The sequence below is a fragment of the Dipteris shenzhenensis genome, chromosome 4 (assembly GCF_047967505.1).
Source record: "Dipteris shenzhenensis isolate YYH24624 ecotype China chromosome 4, Dip_SZ_1.0, whole genome shotgun sequence".
NCBI classification, from domain to species: domain Eukaryota; kingdom Viridiplantae; phylum Streptophyta; class Polypodiopsida; order Gleicheniales; family Dipteridaceae; genus Dipteris; species Dipteris shenzhenensis.
Window position 1 is genome coordinate 56,007,751 of NC_141599.1, and position 17,142 is coordinate 56,024,892.

At 41.7% G+C, this 17,142-nt stretch overlaps 2 protein-coding genes across 2 annotated transcripts; one reads left to right on the forward strand and one right to left on the reverse strand.

The window, feature by feature from the left end:
• Nucleotides 1–5,513: 5,513 nt before the first annotated feature.
• Nucleotides 5,514–6,440, reverse strand: LOC147903081 (uncharacterized). The gene is made up of 3 exons (XM_087373121.1): nucleotides 5,845–6,440; nucleotides 5,617–5,670; nucleotides 5,514–5,546 (listed from the first exon to the last, which is right to left on the reverse strand). Exons 1-3 carry the CDS (start codon nucleotides 6,289–6,291, stop codon nucleotides 5,514–5,516), a joined length of 534 nt encoding a protein of 177 aa, XP_087229247.1. The 5' UTR covers nucleotides 6,292–6,440.
• A 638-nt stretch (nucleotides 6,441–7,078) lies between these two features.
• On the forward strand, nucleotides 7,079–8,874 carry LOC147903082 (aquaporin TIP1-2-like). Its single transcript, XM_087373998.1, has 6 exons — nucleotides 7,079–7,417; nucleotides 7,655–7,772; nucleotides 7,935–8,125; nucleotides 8,239–8,425; nucleotides 8,506–8,698; nucleotides 8,775–8,874. Exons 1-6 carry the CDS (start codon nucleotides 7,079–7,081, stop codon nucleotides 8,872–8,874), a joined length of 1,128 nt encoding a protein of 375 aa, XP_087230124.1.
• The last annotated feature ends 8,268 nt before the right edge of the window (nucleotides 8,875–17,142 follow it).

A 17,142-nucleotide genomic window follows, 5' to 3' on the forward strand; every position in this document is an offset into this window, starting at 1 on the left:
CATAAAAACTGCATAGAAACTACCACTTGTGCCTCGTGTCCAAAAAAAGCATCCAATGGTACACAATGATCCATTCTAATCTAAAGATGGAGAATTCATGGATCGTCCTCCCCCAACCTAGACATAAAAGAAATCTACACATCTCTTTATAGGCTATGCTAGAGGGAAATCTCCATATGCTGACTTGTAGGTGAACGATTGGTGGTGAGCAAATGGGCTAGGCCAAAAAGGCAGGGAGAATTTCCAAAACAAGATGAATTCCATTCAAGAGGCCTGCCCTTGAAACTAGAGAGAGAACCAAAAGAAGAAGAAGAAGAATAAGAAGAAGAGAGAGAGAAAGAGAGAGAAAGCAGGAGGGAAAAATGGGGACCAAAATAGCAATCATAAAACTTACATGTCATGAAGTTGTAGCAAATGTAAAGGAATGGTCTGACCAATAAGTGATTGTTGTACCAAAGTTTTGCTGTTGGGATTCGTTGTTTGTCCAAACATGGTCCAAAAGTGATCCATATACTGTTGTCGGGTCTGTAATTATCTGTTTCATGCTCTTTTCATTCATGAAGTGCTACAGTTGTTTTGTTTTTTTTGTGTTTACTTTGTAGTTGATGTTAAAGTTATTGACTATGTATGTGATTGTGCTTTTTTGTATTTTTTGCATTTTTTTTCATGTTTTTTATTAATTTTTTTGTTGTTTTGGCAGTGGCTTGTATACATTGATTATAGCCAATCTTGCTTTATTGTTTATTATGATTTTAGTGAGCAATGATTGGGCACCATTTGTGTTCTCGTAATGTACTTGTCCGATGTTTAATGTTTGCTTGTAGTATGTGGCAATCCCTAGGCCTTCTTCTCTTGTTATTGCTTTGAAACCCAAGATGGATCGATGTTTATTGTCTATCATTTGTGTTTCTTGAAAGCACATGATGTCTATTTGTTTGTTGGTTCTTGTTGCAAGGATGTCTTCTACATGTGCGATGGCTAAGAAAGTGTTGAGTCATTGGATTGTTATTCCCTTTTTGCCTGTTGATTATATGTTTTTATGATCTAGTGGCCATGCACATGTTTCCTGTAGTCATCGTATTTCTTCTAGTACTTTCTTGTCCACCTTTATGTGTTTTGCTTCAAGTTTTTTTTAGCAAGTATAGGTTTTCTGGTGAGCGTATTTGCGACAACTCTGTGTATACTAGGACATGTGTTCTTATGTTAGTTGGATCAAATGCTAATGAGTCCATGGTGAGGCATTGTGATCGATGTACCGTACAGGTGGACACTGGTTGGATTGGAAATTGCGTTCTCATTATTGTGTTAAGTTGGTTTTTCCCTATTTGAAATTCCCTTTGTAACGAGAGTATGGGTGTCCATCTTGTAGGTGTCCCTTTCTCATATAGTACTTTGTTTGTATACCTAGCATTTCGCCCAACATTCTTGTTTCCAAATTGTATCTAGAGAACCTTTTTTGTTTGGCTTATGTTTGACCCCATGAATAAGCCATCTGTGCCATTAATCAGTCCATCACTAATGTCCAAGTTTCCTGAGCAAATTTTGATAATCATTCCAACTTTTAATTTCAATTCATACTGTAGCCCTCCTGTACATTTTGGGTCTGTTGGTATCTTGATTGACTTCTTGCAACTTTTCTTCCTTTGGTCTTTCACTTGTATGATATGAGGTTGTCCTTGTAGCGTTTTGAAGACATCATTGTTGTGCTTGTCTCTTAGGGCATTTGTGTAGAAAAGGTGTGGAATGTGTTCTTTTTGCAAAGGTTGTCTATTGTATAGTTTTTTGAGTCTTTCAATGTCTTCTTTCGTGTGATTGTTGACTCTTATTCTGGTGATGATGTCTAAGTATTGACCTTTTTTTTGTCTCAATGGCTCGTCCAGCTCATAGTATCTGATTATTTTCCATACGTTACTTGAGATGGCTATTCACTTGTTGTTGTCATTGAAGATCCAGTTGTCTTTAGTTGGGCTAGCTTGGCAAAGGTCATTGCACAGGAGCACGTCAACACCGCCAAACGATTCATTGTGGTTGTGCTTTATTTCTCACATTCGCATGTCAGTTGCTACAAATGTGGCATGCCCGACCAGGGAGATTTCATCTATGACTACTAGGTTAAGGTTTTCATATAGTATGGATAGTGTTTGTAACTTATCTCGTACATGACCTGTGTAGTTTGCAAGGATCAGTGGCAGCAAATGCAAGGCCATGTGTATTGTATTTCCTCCAATGTTTCTTGCTGCTTTGCCAATGTATGCTAGAAGCAGTGCTCTTTGACTTGTTGCATCCCTTGTGTCTCTGTGTGAGTATTGCCATAGGAGTGCTTGTACAATTAGGAGTAGCACGTATGTTTTTCCTGTTCCTGCATTGCCAGATAGGAATAGATGTATTGGTTTAGCCAAATTCTTTCTTTTCTTTAGAAGTATGTCCTCCACTATGAGTCGTCGTTTGTTGTTTAGGTTTCTAAAAAGCCTTCAATATTCTTTCTTTGGCATTAGTTCAATTGTTTATGTGGTTGTTACTTTGAATTTCTTGTCTTTTGAGTCAATGGGAATGTCAAGCTAGAGGTCATATTGCTCATGCTCGTACCATGAACCGATGGAAGATGAGGACGATGAATATTGATTCTCGGGTGCTGGATGTTCTTCGATGGGGTATATTGTTTTTTGGTATTGGCCTTTGTTTTTCTGTATTAGTGCATAGCTCTCTATAGTGGTTTTTAGGGTCTTTTGCTTTAGAGTAGTTGTTAAAGCATATTACTTTTGGTCTTTTTCTTTTCTTTGTTTTGCCTGCAGTGCATGTGTACTGTGGCTTGCGAATTGTGCCAGGCAAATGTCTTCCAACATTGCGTCCCTATTCTTATACTTGGTTAACTACAATGTCTAAAATATATTTGTGCTTTCGGGGTTTGTTCTAGTTGCCATCTTCACTTTAGTAAGAGGGTGCGCTCTTTCTCTTTGCTGGTGTTTATGTACACAAACTCTCTTGTACTACTATGTAGGGGTAATGAAAGGGATAGGTATACAGCTTGTTGTGCACTGATGTGTTCTGGGTTTAATATTGTGTTCCCCATTTTCCTCACCCTTTCATCCGTTGGTGCTCCGTCTCTTGTGCATTGATTTATTGCTTGCTTGACTGCCTCCACTATCACTTTGTCTAACTTTGCCATATAGGACATGCAATATGCTACTGCTCCATGTGGGTTGACAAAGAACTATATATCTGTGTTTGCTCCCCAAAGCTTTGACAACTTGGGGTTGAAGTTGGTTGTGTAAATGTGTTTTGGTTGTCTTTTCAAAAAAACAGTGGGCTATGAAAGCATAGATTGCAATGAAATGATGTATTCTTTTTTTGCTATTCCTATATGATTAAGAAATGTGTCATAGTCCATATTGTCAATCTTAATTTCTTCCAACATTTTGAATATGTGTTTCATATCTTTTGAATTCACTTATTGCCGCTCCTCATCTTGTAATGGAAACAGAACCATTGTCTCCTGCATTGGTGGTCTTGGAAATCCAAATCTGCACTATTTCCGTGATCTAAGGCATGTTGTGTGATGCTTATGCACCTAAATGCCCTTTTCTTGGAGTTCTAGTTGAGTGATATCTGTTGTGATGTACTTATCGATGAAATTTGCAATTTTCATTGGCGATGATTTTGAAAGGGTTGGAGCATCCTTGATCCATAACAACCCATGGTCGTGCTGGCTTCCTATATTTTGAAATTCTGTTACAAAGAAGAAGTCATCCACTTGACCGACAATCGTGTCATCTCTTAAGAGCAATTGCTTTAAAGCTTCGAATTTGTGCACATAGTACTATGCCGTTGTCACAAAATTCGATCGGATTAATTCACACACACGAGAGCTAGATGACATGTTTTCTTCATTGCAAGTTTGTTTGGCTATTTTGCTCAAAGAATTGACAAGCGATTCCCATAGGCGTTCAGCTGCTGCTGATAGTGTGACAAAAGAAGGTGGGTGCACCCAATTGCCTTAGCATTGCAACTAAGTTCTTCTTAAACAGGTTTTTGTAATTTATTGATGTTCTTAATGAGACAAAATCTTTGTAGCCAATGTTTGATAGCAATAACTTCTCAATGTTCATGTCCACTGTGGCATTGGCAGTTCAAAGGATTCTTGCTTTTAGCTGTCCCTTTCGCATATGTACCCATGTTGACGAAACAACTTGCTTGACCATGATCTTCATTCTTTTGAAGAACAAGTTCTCAATTGATAATGCAAATCTTAGGTCCTTGTTCTTAAGTTCCCATTGTGCTATCATCTGGTATGTTGTTTTAGGTGGTAATACATAATTTCTTTTGTGCCCAAAAGATAGAGTTGGAAAAGCAAGCTCCTCTGAGTGTTTGTCCTTTAGAATGCTTAATGACGAGAAGCCTTTGGATGGAGCAACGCTCACAATGTGGTCTTCAAAGTCAATTACTTGCTGCACGGTGTAAATACCATGGACAAATGTGACTTCGTCTTCAACATCGTCATCTTTAGCATTTTGTCCAGGGTCGTCTGCGTCTGTGGTTAATTATGCTAGACTTTCAATGTGGCTTGCCCATAAATTGTTGACTTGCACTTTACTTTCCTTGTATAGTGGCATGGTGATCAACTCATTTAGAGCCTTGATTGTGAGAGTTGGTCGTATGAGGCCAAACATGTAGCTGTGATTGAATTGAAGCTTGCGCTTCAGTGACACCATAACTGTCGCAATGTCATCAATGAACCACGGCAGAATGGTTTGGGCTTTTTGCACATCTGTAAAGACATTCACAACACTGCCTCTAATTCCAAATTGTCCATCATATGATAGTTGCCTAATTTGGGAGAATGGTATTTTGATTGAAACGAGGCATGCCTCGATGTCATTTAGAGCAGAAGTGAATTGCATTGGTACATTGAGTGTCATGTTCTTTGCTCGAAATTTAGGAAGTTTTCTTTTCCTAATTTTCATAGCGCAAGTTACACAAAAGTGTGTCACTTTAGCAACAATGTTTGGAGAAAGCATTTGTTGTTCTTGTAACAAAGAGAGTGTTCTTTTTGCTGAGTCTTCTTAGCTTTCTTGCAAATGTTAAAATGCCACAACATTTGCATGGATGTTGGGGTGTATCTCTTATTTTTTGCTAGAACAACTCCTTGTTTGAGAGTCGATTTTTGCCCCGCTTTCTTTTCTAGTAATCATGTTTCGTTCACTGGGGTTTGCATTTGCTTGCACATTAATATCATGTAGCTGTTACTACTATTGCTGCTGTAGCACGACATTAAAGATGGACAGTTATTGATTGATGTGTTTAAATACTGTTGGTGTGAAGAACATGACTACTATCTTGCATTACAAAGTCAGATTTATATGTTTCCTCCTTCACGTCTAGAAGAGCTCCTTCGTACACTATGTATCTCCACGATATTCCTGTTATTTCCTGATTCACCCACTGCAGAAAATCAGATTATTGCATGCTTTCACAGGTGGATAAAAAAAGCCTTATGATGCTACGAAGATGGTCCTTCATGCTGAGAAGTTTGTGGGCAGTTCCAATCTCTAGAATGAAGTACCAGTTGCAAGTACATGTCGATTGAGTTACAGTAAAAAAACAAAAAACGCGAGGAACCTTCTGTATTTTCAGGGATAGCATCAACATAAGTGCTTGCGAAGCATTCCAACTCTGAAAAATACAGCAATGCAATATTTTTCAATGACAACAAATGGTAACGAATTGAAGCAAGTGGTAAGAAATCGGTGGAAGGTAGGAAGGAAGTACATTTAAGCGATAAATAATCAAAGGAAGGAAGGAAGGAAGCACAAATCTAGATTATTGGAACAATAGACCCAACACAACCTCTGTCAAACGTATCACTTCCAGCAGCAGACCCCATCGATTCAGAAGTAGAGATGTGGGACAAAGAGGCCATAGCTCTGAGATAGCAGAGTAAATGAGGAATAGAGCATCGGAAAGTTGAAACAGGAGGGAGATTAGCAACAAACAGTCATCGATGCTGGTCTGCACCTGTACCATCCTTTTATAGATAATCTCTGGTAGTAATCTTAGGGGTACGAACGTGTTTGAAAAGATGATCCAAAGGGCAGACAGACAGTGCACCAGCACTTCTCCTCCAAAAGCCCATCCGCCCGATATTGCAAATGTCATGAACACGTCGGACCACCGAAGGTCCTCCAATAAAACGGAAGGGAAGAAGGAAACCAACCATAGAAGCTCTAGCAATAACCATCTAAAGGTGACACGTACATCCGCAGGGAGGGCTCCCAGAGAACGTCGCACGTCCATTCGTGGAAGCCAAGCAGCGTTCCAGCACACCGCCAACCAGTTCCACTCCGAAATAGGGGCTTTGAAAAGGATACGTGCAATTGTAAATGCAATCCAGACCACCGCAACAGAGTATGCCTCTAAGACTTGTGCAGAACACGTCTTTCACCCAATAAAATACTGGGCAGCACTGCCAACGTCGAGATTAAGGGAAACCCGAGTAATTCGAAGGCCACCAGTTCCTTCTGACAGAAGCCCATGTCCAGCACCGGAATACTAACCTTTTTCCAACGTTTGCACAAGGAAAGACGGGATCCTTGGAAGGGAAGTACCAGATACGAGGTAGGGATGGTTTTCTGATGCCACTGCATTTTAATGCTCCATCGTCGCAGCACAGGTAAATGATCTGAAAACAAAGGCGGGCATCGTGGAACGCGAAAGAAGGAATGAGGGCAAGGAGAAGACACTGGCTAATTCCATGCAACTAACATGCTATTAGTCACGTGTCGTCTCAATAGCCACATGTCGCCGTAAGTGTGTCTTCTCAATAGCCACATGTAGCTGCAATGCAAGCATGGAGCCAAGGGAATAGCCGCCCTACAAGGGCCACTACCACGTCATTTTAACTTCTGAAAATGAAGTGGCCTTTACTAAAGCCTTCCCTCCAGGGCAGACCAAAAACCCTACCTTACATCTACTTTGCCCTTCAACCGTCGGGTTGTGCCCCGTTGGAGAAGGTGACGCTTGAGCGGAAGCGGAGATGGCAGTTGAGCAACCTCCAGGAACCCACAATTGCAGGCCAGGCGCTATGGATCCCTTCCACCACCCTGCATCTCGCCTTGGCAACCTCGTCCATAAGACCCCTTACGTTCAGCTTCACCTCCACGATGCAGGCGACTCCTCCGATCAAGAGTTCCTCCATGCCGAATTCCATCGGGAGCAACAGCATCAGCAGCAAGTGGCACCGCACCAGATTACCGGCCCTGCTGCTGCTAGTCCTTCCCCCCCAACTGCTTATGCCGCCGGCAGTCATCATGAAGTTGAATTGCGCCGCCCTGAACCTGCCGGCCAAACCCCCGCCTCTGCCTCCGTTCAGACGATGGTTGAGGGAGCTGTTAAGCTCGTGACCATGCTTAATTTCATGAAGGTAAGCAGCCAAATGACCTCGAGGCTGGAAATCGCAGCGGCGCACATGGGCGGATCCTTTCTCTAAGAATGAAAAAGGCTAGACTTAGCGATGGCGCGATCCTGTTCCCGATCAAAATCGTTAACGAGATTACGCGTACCCTTTACATCCTCTGAAGCGTTGAGTATGAGATGAAAGGAACGATACTACAAATTGCTAAGCTTGCTCATGACATGTGAGGATTTCTATGTGAACTAGGTTGAGCTGGGTGACAGGAAGACCCTTCGCTCAAAAGAACAATGGAGAGCGGCTGCGGCCGAGTTCGTTGGCACTATGCTGTTTGTTTTCGTTGGCTGTGGCTCGGTTGTTGCTACAGGCAAGGAATGTCCATTCGAAATGAAAACTTTAATTTGTACAGTACGTGACAACCGCGATGACGTTTCTGGCACTCGAAAATCAGAACCTTTGATTTGTAGGTTAGACAATGTCAACGAGGATGCACCTAATCGTGAACTTCGACGACCTTTCTTATGCTCAGGGATGCTGGGTACAGCCATGACCGCAGGTAGGCTGGTCGCCATAGCACTTGCCCACGGCCTTGCAATCGCGTTCCTTGCGGGCGCAACTGGGGCCATTTCTGGAGGCCATCTGAACCCCGCTGTCACGTTAGCCTTCGTGGTTGCTGGTAAAGAAACCATATTGCGAGCGGGACTGTACGTTGGCGCACAGGTTTGATAGAAGAGTTTGCTTCCGATCGCCGAGCCTGGCTTGAGATAATGATATTTATAGAAAATGCATCAAGTTCCGGCCCGTCCGCTTAACTTTCAGACTTGTCTCCGCAGCTCTTCGGAGCAGTGATTGGAGCAGCACTTTTAAAAAGCGCGACTCCCATGCTTTGGATTGGTGGACTCGGCTCCCATGATCTTTCTAATGGCGTATTTCCCAGCCAGGCATTTCTCATGGAGATTATGCTCACTTTTGTCCTGGTTTTCGTGATCTTCGGCGTGGCAGTAGACCGACGAGGCCCAGGTTGGCATTGTCTTCCACCTTAAGCAGTTTGTTCTTCTCGAGTGTCGAAAAACGAGCTGAAGCTCCCTTGATGTGTTAAGGTGTGATTGCTCCCTTGCCCATCGGCTTTGCCGTGCTGGTGGATCACCTAGTTGGAGTGCCCTTTACTGGCGCGTCAATGAATCCTGCTCGTAGTTTTGGTCCGGCAGTGGTCTCAGGTGCATGGTCGAACAGCTTCTGGATATATTGGTTGGGCCCATGTTTTGGGGCGACTTTTGCCTCTGCTCTATACAGGTGAACATATAGACATAGCCAATTGCATCAATTTAAAAGATGGAATGCCTCTCTGATTAGTTGTTCTGTGGGGCAGATACGTGTTCTTAGAGCCGGCATTACATATACTACCGACAAATGCTCCAACAGCTCAGACTGCACGACCTAATAGAGACGTAGTTATGCGATCGGCTTGAGATGAGATATAATAAGCAGTCTGTGTAGAGTGCTCATCTATACAGGTGCTTTTAAAGCATCAATTCTAATCAGCCTCAGCCCAAAGAGAAATGCAGTTGGATGTGACCTCCTTTAATCTCAGTGTGGGTGATACTCTCATTATAGGCGATTTGCTTAGCAAAATCTCCCTATTTATCAATCTGTTCAAAAGTTTTGTATAGTGGCCATGTCGGTTGGTTAGTGGCCAGCTTGCCAGAGGCAGATGTTAGAGTTCGTCTCCAAAACTTGTTGTATGAGATGGCTTTTGGATTTCACTGAGTAATAAAAGAGCAGACCACTTTCAATTTTATAAAAAAGTTTTGTATACTATGCGTTTTCGCAAAGGAGCATCCACGTTCCAAATTAGTAAAAGATTCAGTATCAGGTAATAAAAGGTTGGATTTATTAAAACGTCATGGGGAACTTGGCTCCACTTATGGCAATACTTTCGGTGATCAATGTTCCATAAGTCGAAATAATTTTCTAGGAGTAGGCGGGCTGCATTGGGTCTCAAGTTGCTAAGATGTGTTTAATTTCAAGAAATAGAATTTCAACCCCCAAATTTCAAAAATGGGCTTTCGCTATTTGTATATATTTCATGTTTAAATTAATAGGAATTTTTTGTGCATGCACGCATGCGCACACACATAGAGTGAGAGAGAGATGTTTGACAGCAAGGGTTGAAATTGCCAACATCACCAGATCTATCAAGGTGTCATGGTCAAAGCTACTCTTGTTGGTGAGGCTTTTATACTAATCTCATATACCAAGGGTTGAAATTGCCAACATCACCAGATCTATCAAGGTGTCATGGTCAAAGCTACTCTTGTTGGTGAGGCTTTTATACTAATCTCATATACCAATAACACAACTTTTATAAACACAAAGAAGTAATATTTAAATACAAGCAACATACTTTAAGTACAAAAGATACGGTCTATGAATGAGTATATATCTTAATGATACATCCGAGAAGAATGTTATATATTCAAGGATATAATAGGTACATAAGCTCCCTCGAAAAAAAAACCTCACAGTCCATGCAATCCTAGTATCCCAAAAAAGACAACGAGGTGTGTGTCAGCGACGTGTATGGTGCACTACCAATAATCCGACTCGCACCTATGTAAGGAAAAAGTATAAATTTAAGAATTAAAATTGTTAATCCAAAAGACTTGTATAATTACACTATTAATTATATGTAACTTATAATTAGAATACTTACACATAGGAATAAGATGCAAAAGTTGATCATATGTGTATCTCCATTTTGCCATGGAAAAAAGTCTGCGAGCCAACACCGTGCTCTTCAAGTCCTAAGTAGAACACGAAGATCCTTCGTGGTCCATTCGCCCTAGTAACTAACCAAGGAATGACATGACAAAATCCTAGGTGCATGTGTGCTCCAAACAACTCGTCTCGAACATGGGGTTTCAATAAAAACCTTGAATTGGGAGTGAACCTATAAGAAAAATAATCTTGATTTTACACAATAATGTATAACTGATATAACTTTGACCTATTGTAATATAAATAAAGCAACAAAAAATAATATAGAAGTCCCAAGATCATCTCAATTCTCATGGGTTGCAATCTACTCCTATGTATGACTCATTCTTGTTATTAAAGATGTCAGCCTATTTAAACCAACTTTAAACATTGGCACCTCAGTGGACAATAGTTGAACTTGTTCTTTTCGCTTGTCAACTTGTGGCTACATCCTTTGTGACATACAATAGAGCCTTCTCCACCCCCCTTAAAAAGCTATCGCATGTACTAATTTGTGTCCTTTATCCTAGCAATCCTTACAATGATAGTTTCAGAGCATGTCCCCATGTCCTTTGTTATTGTTCCACCACTATTTGAATGTATTCCGGTCCATAACGAGCTCAAATATCTTGCATTCTTGGCATTCACATTTGCATTGGACTCGCATATGTCTTGAGTGGACTTTAAAAGACATGCAATAGAAAGATCATATTGCCTCAAAGATGGTAGGCACTTATTTGCATGCCTAGTTGCATGGGTAGAAGGAGGGTGGAAGCCCCTCCCTTTCAAAGTCATAGAAACCAAAACAATTATCAGCATTGCTAAATATTTGGCAGTAGTACAATGCTAACTATCACATGCAATGCTATATACCACCACTTCATACTATAGCAATCCTAACTATCAAATGTAGTGCTATTTAGTGCCTATCAAATAAATGACTATGTTTAATCAACATAACAAAATTGGTTTGGTTTAACTTAAGAGCTTGTATACTTGCATGGACGTTCTTTCTTAAGCAAGCATATGGATAGTTGAGTGGTTTTTCTTTACATTGTTCAAACTAAAAATATAAACTAAAGGACTTTTGTTTTGGTTTAACAATTATAATATTGTCTCCACTCCTAATGCATTTGAGCTGAATTGTTAGAGAGATGCCTCAGTCATTATGACAGGTTTAAGAGCTCAAAATTTAGAGCTTCCATGGAAGTAAACTACTATGCATGTTCTCTATTAACCGAACATATGTTCTCTATTAACTGAACATATGGATAGTTAGGTAGTTTTTGTTTTGATTTTTGTGTGTCCAAACATAAGGTGTATTCGTCCATGCAAGAATAGGGATTGTGACTCTCACATTTGGTCACATGCAAAAAGGTAGATTAGACATTTACCAAATGTCACTCTTGACTCCTTAAAGAAATGACTAAAGTGTATAAACAAAACTTGATTTAATTATAATTAAATTTAAACTATAAATATGATCCCCTAGCTATTGTTTAGTACCTTTTGTAGTTGCTTTATTGCACTTTCATTTTTTTCACAAGCACATGGTCGCTTAATAATGGATGCATGAGTGTTGGATGGTCTTGTACTCTGATGGTAAGATTGCATCCCCCTACTATTTTTGAGTAAATTTCATAGTTTCTCAATTGCACTTTAATCATTTTTTGCAAGCACATGGCTAAGTAATGGACGCATTAGTATAGGATGGTGTTGTGGTTGGGATGAGGTGTTGTTCTAGTATATTTTGGTTTGTCCTTCCTTTTTAGTTTGCCACCCTTTTACTTGCAAGCCTTCAAACAAATGAAGCCAAATTAGTGAAGTAAAATATCATGACCTAAAAAGCTATAACTTTCTTCATTTGACACTTGCATTCATGCACCTTCCCTCCACCTTCCTCCCTGTTTTCATTTTTGGCATGCTTCCACTTCTTTTGCACTTTCTTGTGTAACTATCGAAGGTTCAAGGAGTCCTCTAGCAGGCTATAGGGCTTGTCTTGCATCATAAAGGTCTCCTCTAGGGGGGCTATTGAAACACCATTTTCACCCACCTCCTCCAAAACCAGCTTGAGGTAATAAATTCTTGTCCATTTGGCATTCTCACTTGTAAACTTTAGTAGACTCTTCAACTCAAGACTTTGCCAATCTCTATTAATAGGGTTATGGGAGGAATCCATTCTTGACATGCACTGCAATTAACCTTTATAACAATTAATCACACATGCTTCTATACCTAGGTATATTCACATCCATTATGTTCTTGAATTTAGTGCCACATCTTATCGCCCACCCATTTCACTTGGGACATCATCTTCAATAGGAAAAAACCACATATTATGTAATATCCTAGACATTTGCTGAAGGGTGTTTGTGGATGCAACCTCAAAATATAGAGGACCTTATTGTAATTTACCATTGCACAAGTCATGTAAGCATCAATTGTGCCCTCCTATTGTAGCTATGCATAGTTACAATAGGAGGGCTATGCATAGCCCAAGTCATGTAAACATCAATTGCCATAGCTGTGCATAGCCCAAGTCATGTAAACATCAATTGTGCCATCCTATTGCAGCTATGCATAGCGAGAAAGTAGATGCTACAAGAGCATTCACCATTTGGCCTGCAATGCAAAAAGAAAGGGCCTTAAAGGGAAGAACCAACCCCCTAAAGGAGCATGAAGGGAAGAAACTCAAGTTGGAGCCTAAGGAAGAAGGGCCAATCCTCTATTAGGGCTGATCCTCCCATTAGGGAGTATGATTTAGACCAAAGTGGGCAAATTGATCTGATGAAGGGAGTAAAAACCAAAAAGTTAAAAGTAGAAACCAACCCCCTAAAGGCAAGGAGCAGCAAGGGCCAATCCTCCCATCAGGGAGCTAAAAGACCTCTAAGCAACCAAATGTAGCTAAAAGACCTCAATGTATGAGATGTATCTATTTAATTATTAGTGATGAAAATACTCTTTATTTTAGGACAATCACATGACTTGAACCACACTAAAAATTAAACAAAAATCACATTAACGAGCTAGATTATATATTGTTGTTTCAACCACCAGGCTAGTTTTGGATGATCACAGTCTAAACTAGCCCATCTATGACCCAAGCGAGCCCAAAAATTAAACTAGTTTAACTAGGAAACACAAGAATTTCAACTACTGGGCTAGTCATCGATTATTTCAATTGCAAAATGTTTTTTTGTTTATTTTCAATTCAACCACATTGATTTAAGATAATCACATAACTCCTATTTGACCTAAACTAGCCCTTATTATTTGAAAAATCTCTCATGTTCTCATGCCAAAACATAGTCACTCTATCAATAACTTATGCACTTAGGTGTCTCTCATTTCCTTGTGTTCTATTGAAGCCCACAAACTTCTCAGATCGGGATGATCCTGCATTGCTTTTGCTCTATGTCCAATCGTTGGAGCTATGTTAGTCCTTTTGACTGATAACATCTTCAACATTGTGCCCCCAACTTTTGATTGATAACATCTTCAACATTGTGCCCCAAAGATGCTTCTGCTTTATTCTAGAGGACACCAACATAGTTAATATCACCCTCTTTATGGTTGGTTGATCTAAGTTGTGCACCCCTTTCACTTTTTGTAGGCCATTTCTTAGGTTAGAGATCATCGTCTTTTGGGCGTGCATCTCTGGAGGTGTTAGTAGGTTTGTCACTTATGAAGACTCAAGACTAGTTTTTACATGAATGGCCTGATGTTGCTACCTTGAATGCTCCCACCAACTATGAGACCATAGCTTGTGTTCTTTTCTTCAATGGCAATGATTGAATGGGTGCATTTGCAACTGCTTCCTACTCTACTACTCTGCAATGTGTCTTCTTTATTCTCGTTGTTTCTATCTCCACAAATGTTGCAAAAGTGTCTTACCGTCTCTATATGATAATGCCATACATATATGCTACAAAATATGCATTAAAGTGTGTCCATTGACTTTAAGGTTGAGTATGGTCACTCTTAAATCCTATTCACACATGAGATGTGAAGTTAGTGGTTCCAACTCCTCACCTACCCTTTTGTCATGTAGTGGATTCGTTGTTATCTCTCACATATATTTGCATGATGGAATGAAATGAATAGAGTGCAATACATTTTCAGCTTGTGCTTTCCTTGCAAAATGAATGTTTCTCTCTCTCTCCTCATCTTCACTGTTTAAGGCTCTTTCCCTAGCCTTAACACTGGCAATCCTATAGTTGGTAGAGCATGCCAGACTTTAGAAACAAACCTACCTATTTTGCAAAAGCAACAGCCCATGGTCATGAGAAAGATTGCACATCTTGTTGATGAAGGGAGAGGACAATGCAAAGAGAGAAGGCAAACAAAACCAAAGCTCTCAAGAGTGAAGAAGAAAGACTATGTTATTGACAGTTAGATCAGCAGTTTATATGGAAGGAAAGAAGGCCAAGGTTTGAATAATATTTCTATGGAGATCAACACAAAGTAGTGGAAAGGATGACCAACCATGAAGAAAACAACATGATCTTGAGAAGGAAATCGGTATGTAGCAAGGAGGCTGATTTATTGTTTGGAGCCCATGAGCACAAAAGTGCCATTGCATGAGTAAAAAGTACTCCAAAGTTTTTGGCAACCAATAAGAGACAAACTAACCAGCCCCAGATATAGAGTTTTGATGCGATCCATGAAGTTCAACAATCAATCTGCTAGCTATGTGAATCAAGCCAGCATGATGTGAAGGTGAGAGGCCAAGAAAAGACTGCATGCATGTTCATGATGAAAGACAAAAATTCAAAATAAATTCAAGAGCATTGGAATTGAAAACTGGAAATAGAGGAGTCTAGAGCATTCATAAGCAAGCCACCCAAAGATCTGACACTCCATGAGCGTCACCTCTAGTGGCAACGGGTAAGAGTTCGAGATCTCCAGGTAATCCCACGGCCCCAATCTCCAAAAGTCCCTTTGGAAAGGGTGCCAGGCTAAAGTTTGAGAGCTGTTGAATGGGAGGACTAACCCCTTCCCTTTGAATCCCACTCAAAATGGGAGGGTTGAGAAGGGAGGGGGATAGGAAGCTAAGATGAGGAAGTAAGGGGGAACATGGTCCTCTCCTTGCCTACTAACAGGGGAGCTGAGGCAAGTCCGATAAGGGGGCAGGAGGGGGGGAGGTTGAAGAAGCTACTATGGAGGGGGAGGGCGGGGTGGAGGAAGGGGGGGGGGAGGGGGGGAGGGGGAGATTGAGGGGAGGGGGAGGGGGTGGATGGGAGAGGGGTCTAGAGAGGGAGGGGGCGAGAGGGAATAGGGGCAGTCATAGGCCCCGCCCTACTAATCAGGCACATCGGGGCTCTAGATCTCCTTCTCCTCAACTGCTACCAGGCTACCCTTTGCAACTTCTGCCATCGCAATGTCAAGAGCTCTTGAGGCATGCCACTGACATAAGGGTGACTATGATTGATGTACATCCACTCATGGAGCATCATCTGGCTGAACCATGACCCCTGTTTTTTGGGGAGGAGGGGTCTCTAACCAAGGGCTCCTTCAATTGCTCCTCCACGGGTGCCTCTCAACCTACTCTCTCTCTCTCTCTCTCTCTCTCTCTCTCTCCCCCCCTATGTCTAGCCTATTGCCAATGCTTTCAAGCTAACTTCCTTTGTTTCTCTTTCTTTTTGCCTACCTAGGTCCACTCTCCCTCTAAATGTGTCACCCAGGGGGTCTAAGACTCTTACTACTCCTGTTTAGGGGGTTGCTAGGCCTTTGCTAACTCTACCTGTCCTATGGGGGTGGGGTGGGAGGAGTCCATCCCTGACCATGAGGATAGTTTTAGGATAAATGGCTCGTCTTCCTACAACAAAGATACCATCCTAAAAGACCGGAGATCTCCACTCTCTGATGAAGTGAAGCCCCCTAGAGGGTCTCGAGGAGGATTAAACTCTGGAAGGAACTCCAGGCTCTCAACTACTAATCTAATCCTAGAGACCCCATTGTTTGCTACCACTAAAGCTACCAAATCTAGTGTGGAATCTAGCACCGTGCCAAACACTCTACCATTGGATGGAAAGATGGCTCTATATTTTTTTTGGAAGCCCTGAGAAACGAAGTGTCAGTGGGAATTGGGAAACATGGTGTATCATGTCCCTGTCCTCCACCATGAAGCCGTGGTTCCAATGGAAAGGTACACTAGATGTAGGCCAAGGAGGATGGGGCTCTGCTCCACAAGTGTCAAGGCGGTAGCAAGAGAGCTCAGTTGGAGGAGAAAAATTCCTCTTCCGTAGATGGTAACCTCTTGGATGTGGTTCCTTCTAGTTCCAAGCTTGGCCTGGATCCACTCTCTCACCTGTCTACATGTGGGAGTGAGGCCCACAACTGCCTTGTCTTGAAGTGACTAGACTACATGCAACACATGTTGCTTTTTCCCTAGAGAAAGGATAACCTTAATAGCTGTGGGAATTGAGGGTGCTACCATAGAGTCCCTCAGGCTAGCTGAAGGGTCACCACCAAGATTTTCATTCTCTGAACAAGCACGAAAAAATCCCGCTGCAAGGAAGCAAAAATAAATAGAGAGCCATATGGATAGTGGCCATGAAAGCTTCCTGAAGGCTAGGGAGAGCCCTTAAAGAAAGAGGCACCTCTAGGAAGCCCCTACTACCCAAACCCAAACACACCCAAGGCCTGAGGGTAAGATGAGAAAGGGATGAAGGGCTACAAAGGGGACCTTTGAAAAGGAAACGGGAGTAGAGAGAAGGAAAGAATGAGAGAGAGGAGGGTGGGGAGGGGAGTCAGATAAGGAGGTTGAAATGGAGGTAGGGAAGGAGGCGGAGGGGGAGGCAGAGAAGGAGGCAGAGAAAGAGGATAGAGAAGGGGAAGGAGGTTGGGAGGAAGTGGAAGGGAAGGGGAGTAGGGAGGTAGGCGAAAGATGAGGAAAAGGGGGAGAAGAGGAAGGAAGAAAAGGGGGAGGCAAAGAAGATGGCAAGGAAGGAGGTGGAGGGGGATGCAAGAAGGGAGGA

Coding starts and splice junctions, on each gene's coding strand:
- LOC147903081 (XM_087373121.1), bottom strand. CDS start 6,291: ATGGACGTGCGACGTTCTCTGGGAGCCCTCCCTGCGGATGTACGTGTC. Junction 5,671..5,844: donor AAGTGATACGTTTGACAGAG/GTTGTGTTGGGT, acceptor TGTATTTTTCAG/AGTTGGAATGCTTCGCAAGC. Junction 5,547..5,616: donor TATCCCTGAAAATACAGAAG/GTTCCTCGCGTT, acceptor ACTTCATTCTAG/AGATTGGAACTGCCCACAAA.
- LOC147903082 (XM_087373998.1), top strand. CDS start 7,079: ATGGATCCCTTCCACCACCCTGCATCTCGCCTTGGCAACCTCGTCCAT. Junction 8,426..8,505: donor AGTAGACCGACGAGGCCCAG/GTTGGCATTGTC, acceptor TGATGTGTTAAG/GTGTGATTGCTCCCTTGCCC. Junction 8,699..8,774: donor TTTGCCTCTGCTCTATACAG/GTGAACATATAG, acceptor TCTGTGGGGCAG/ATACGTGTTCTTAGAGCCGG.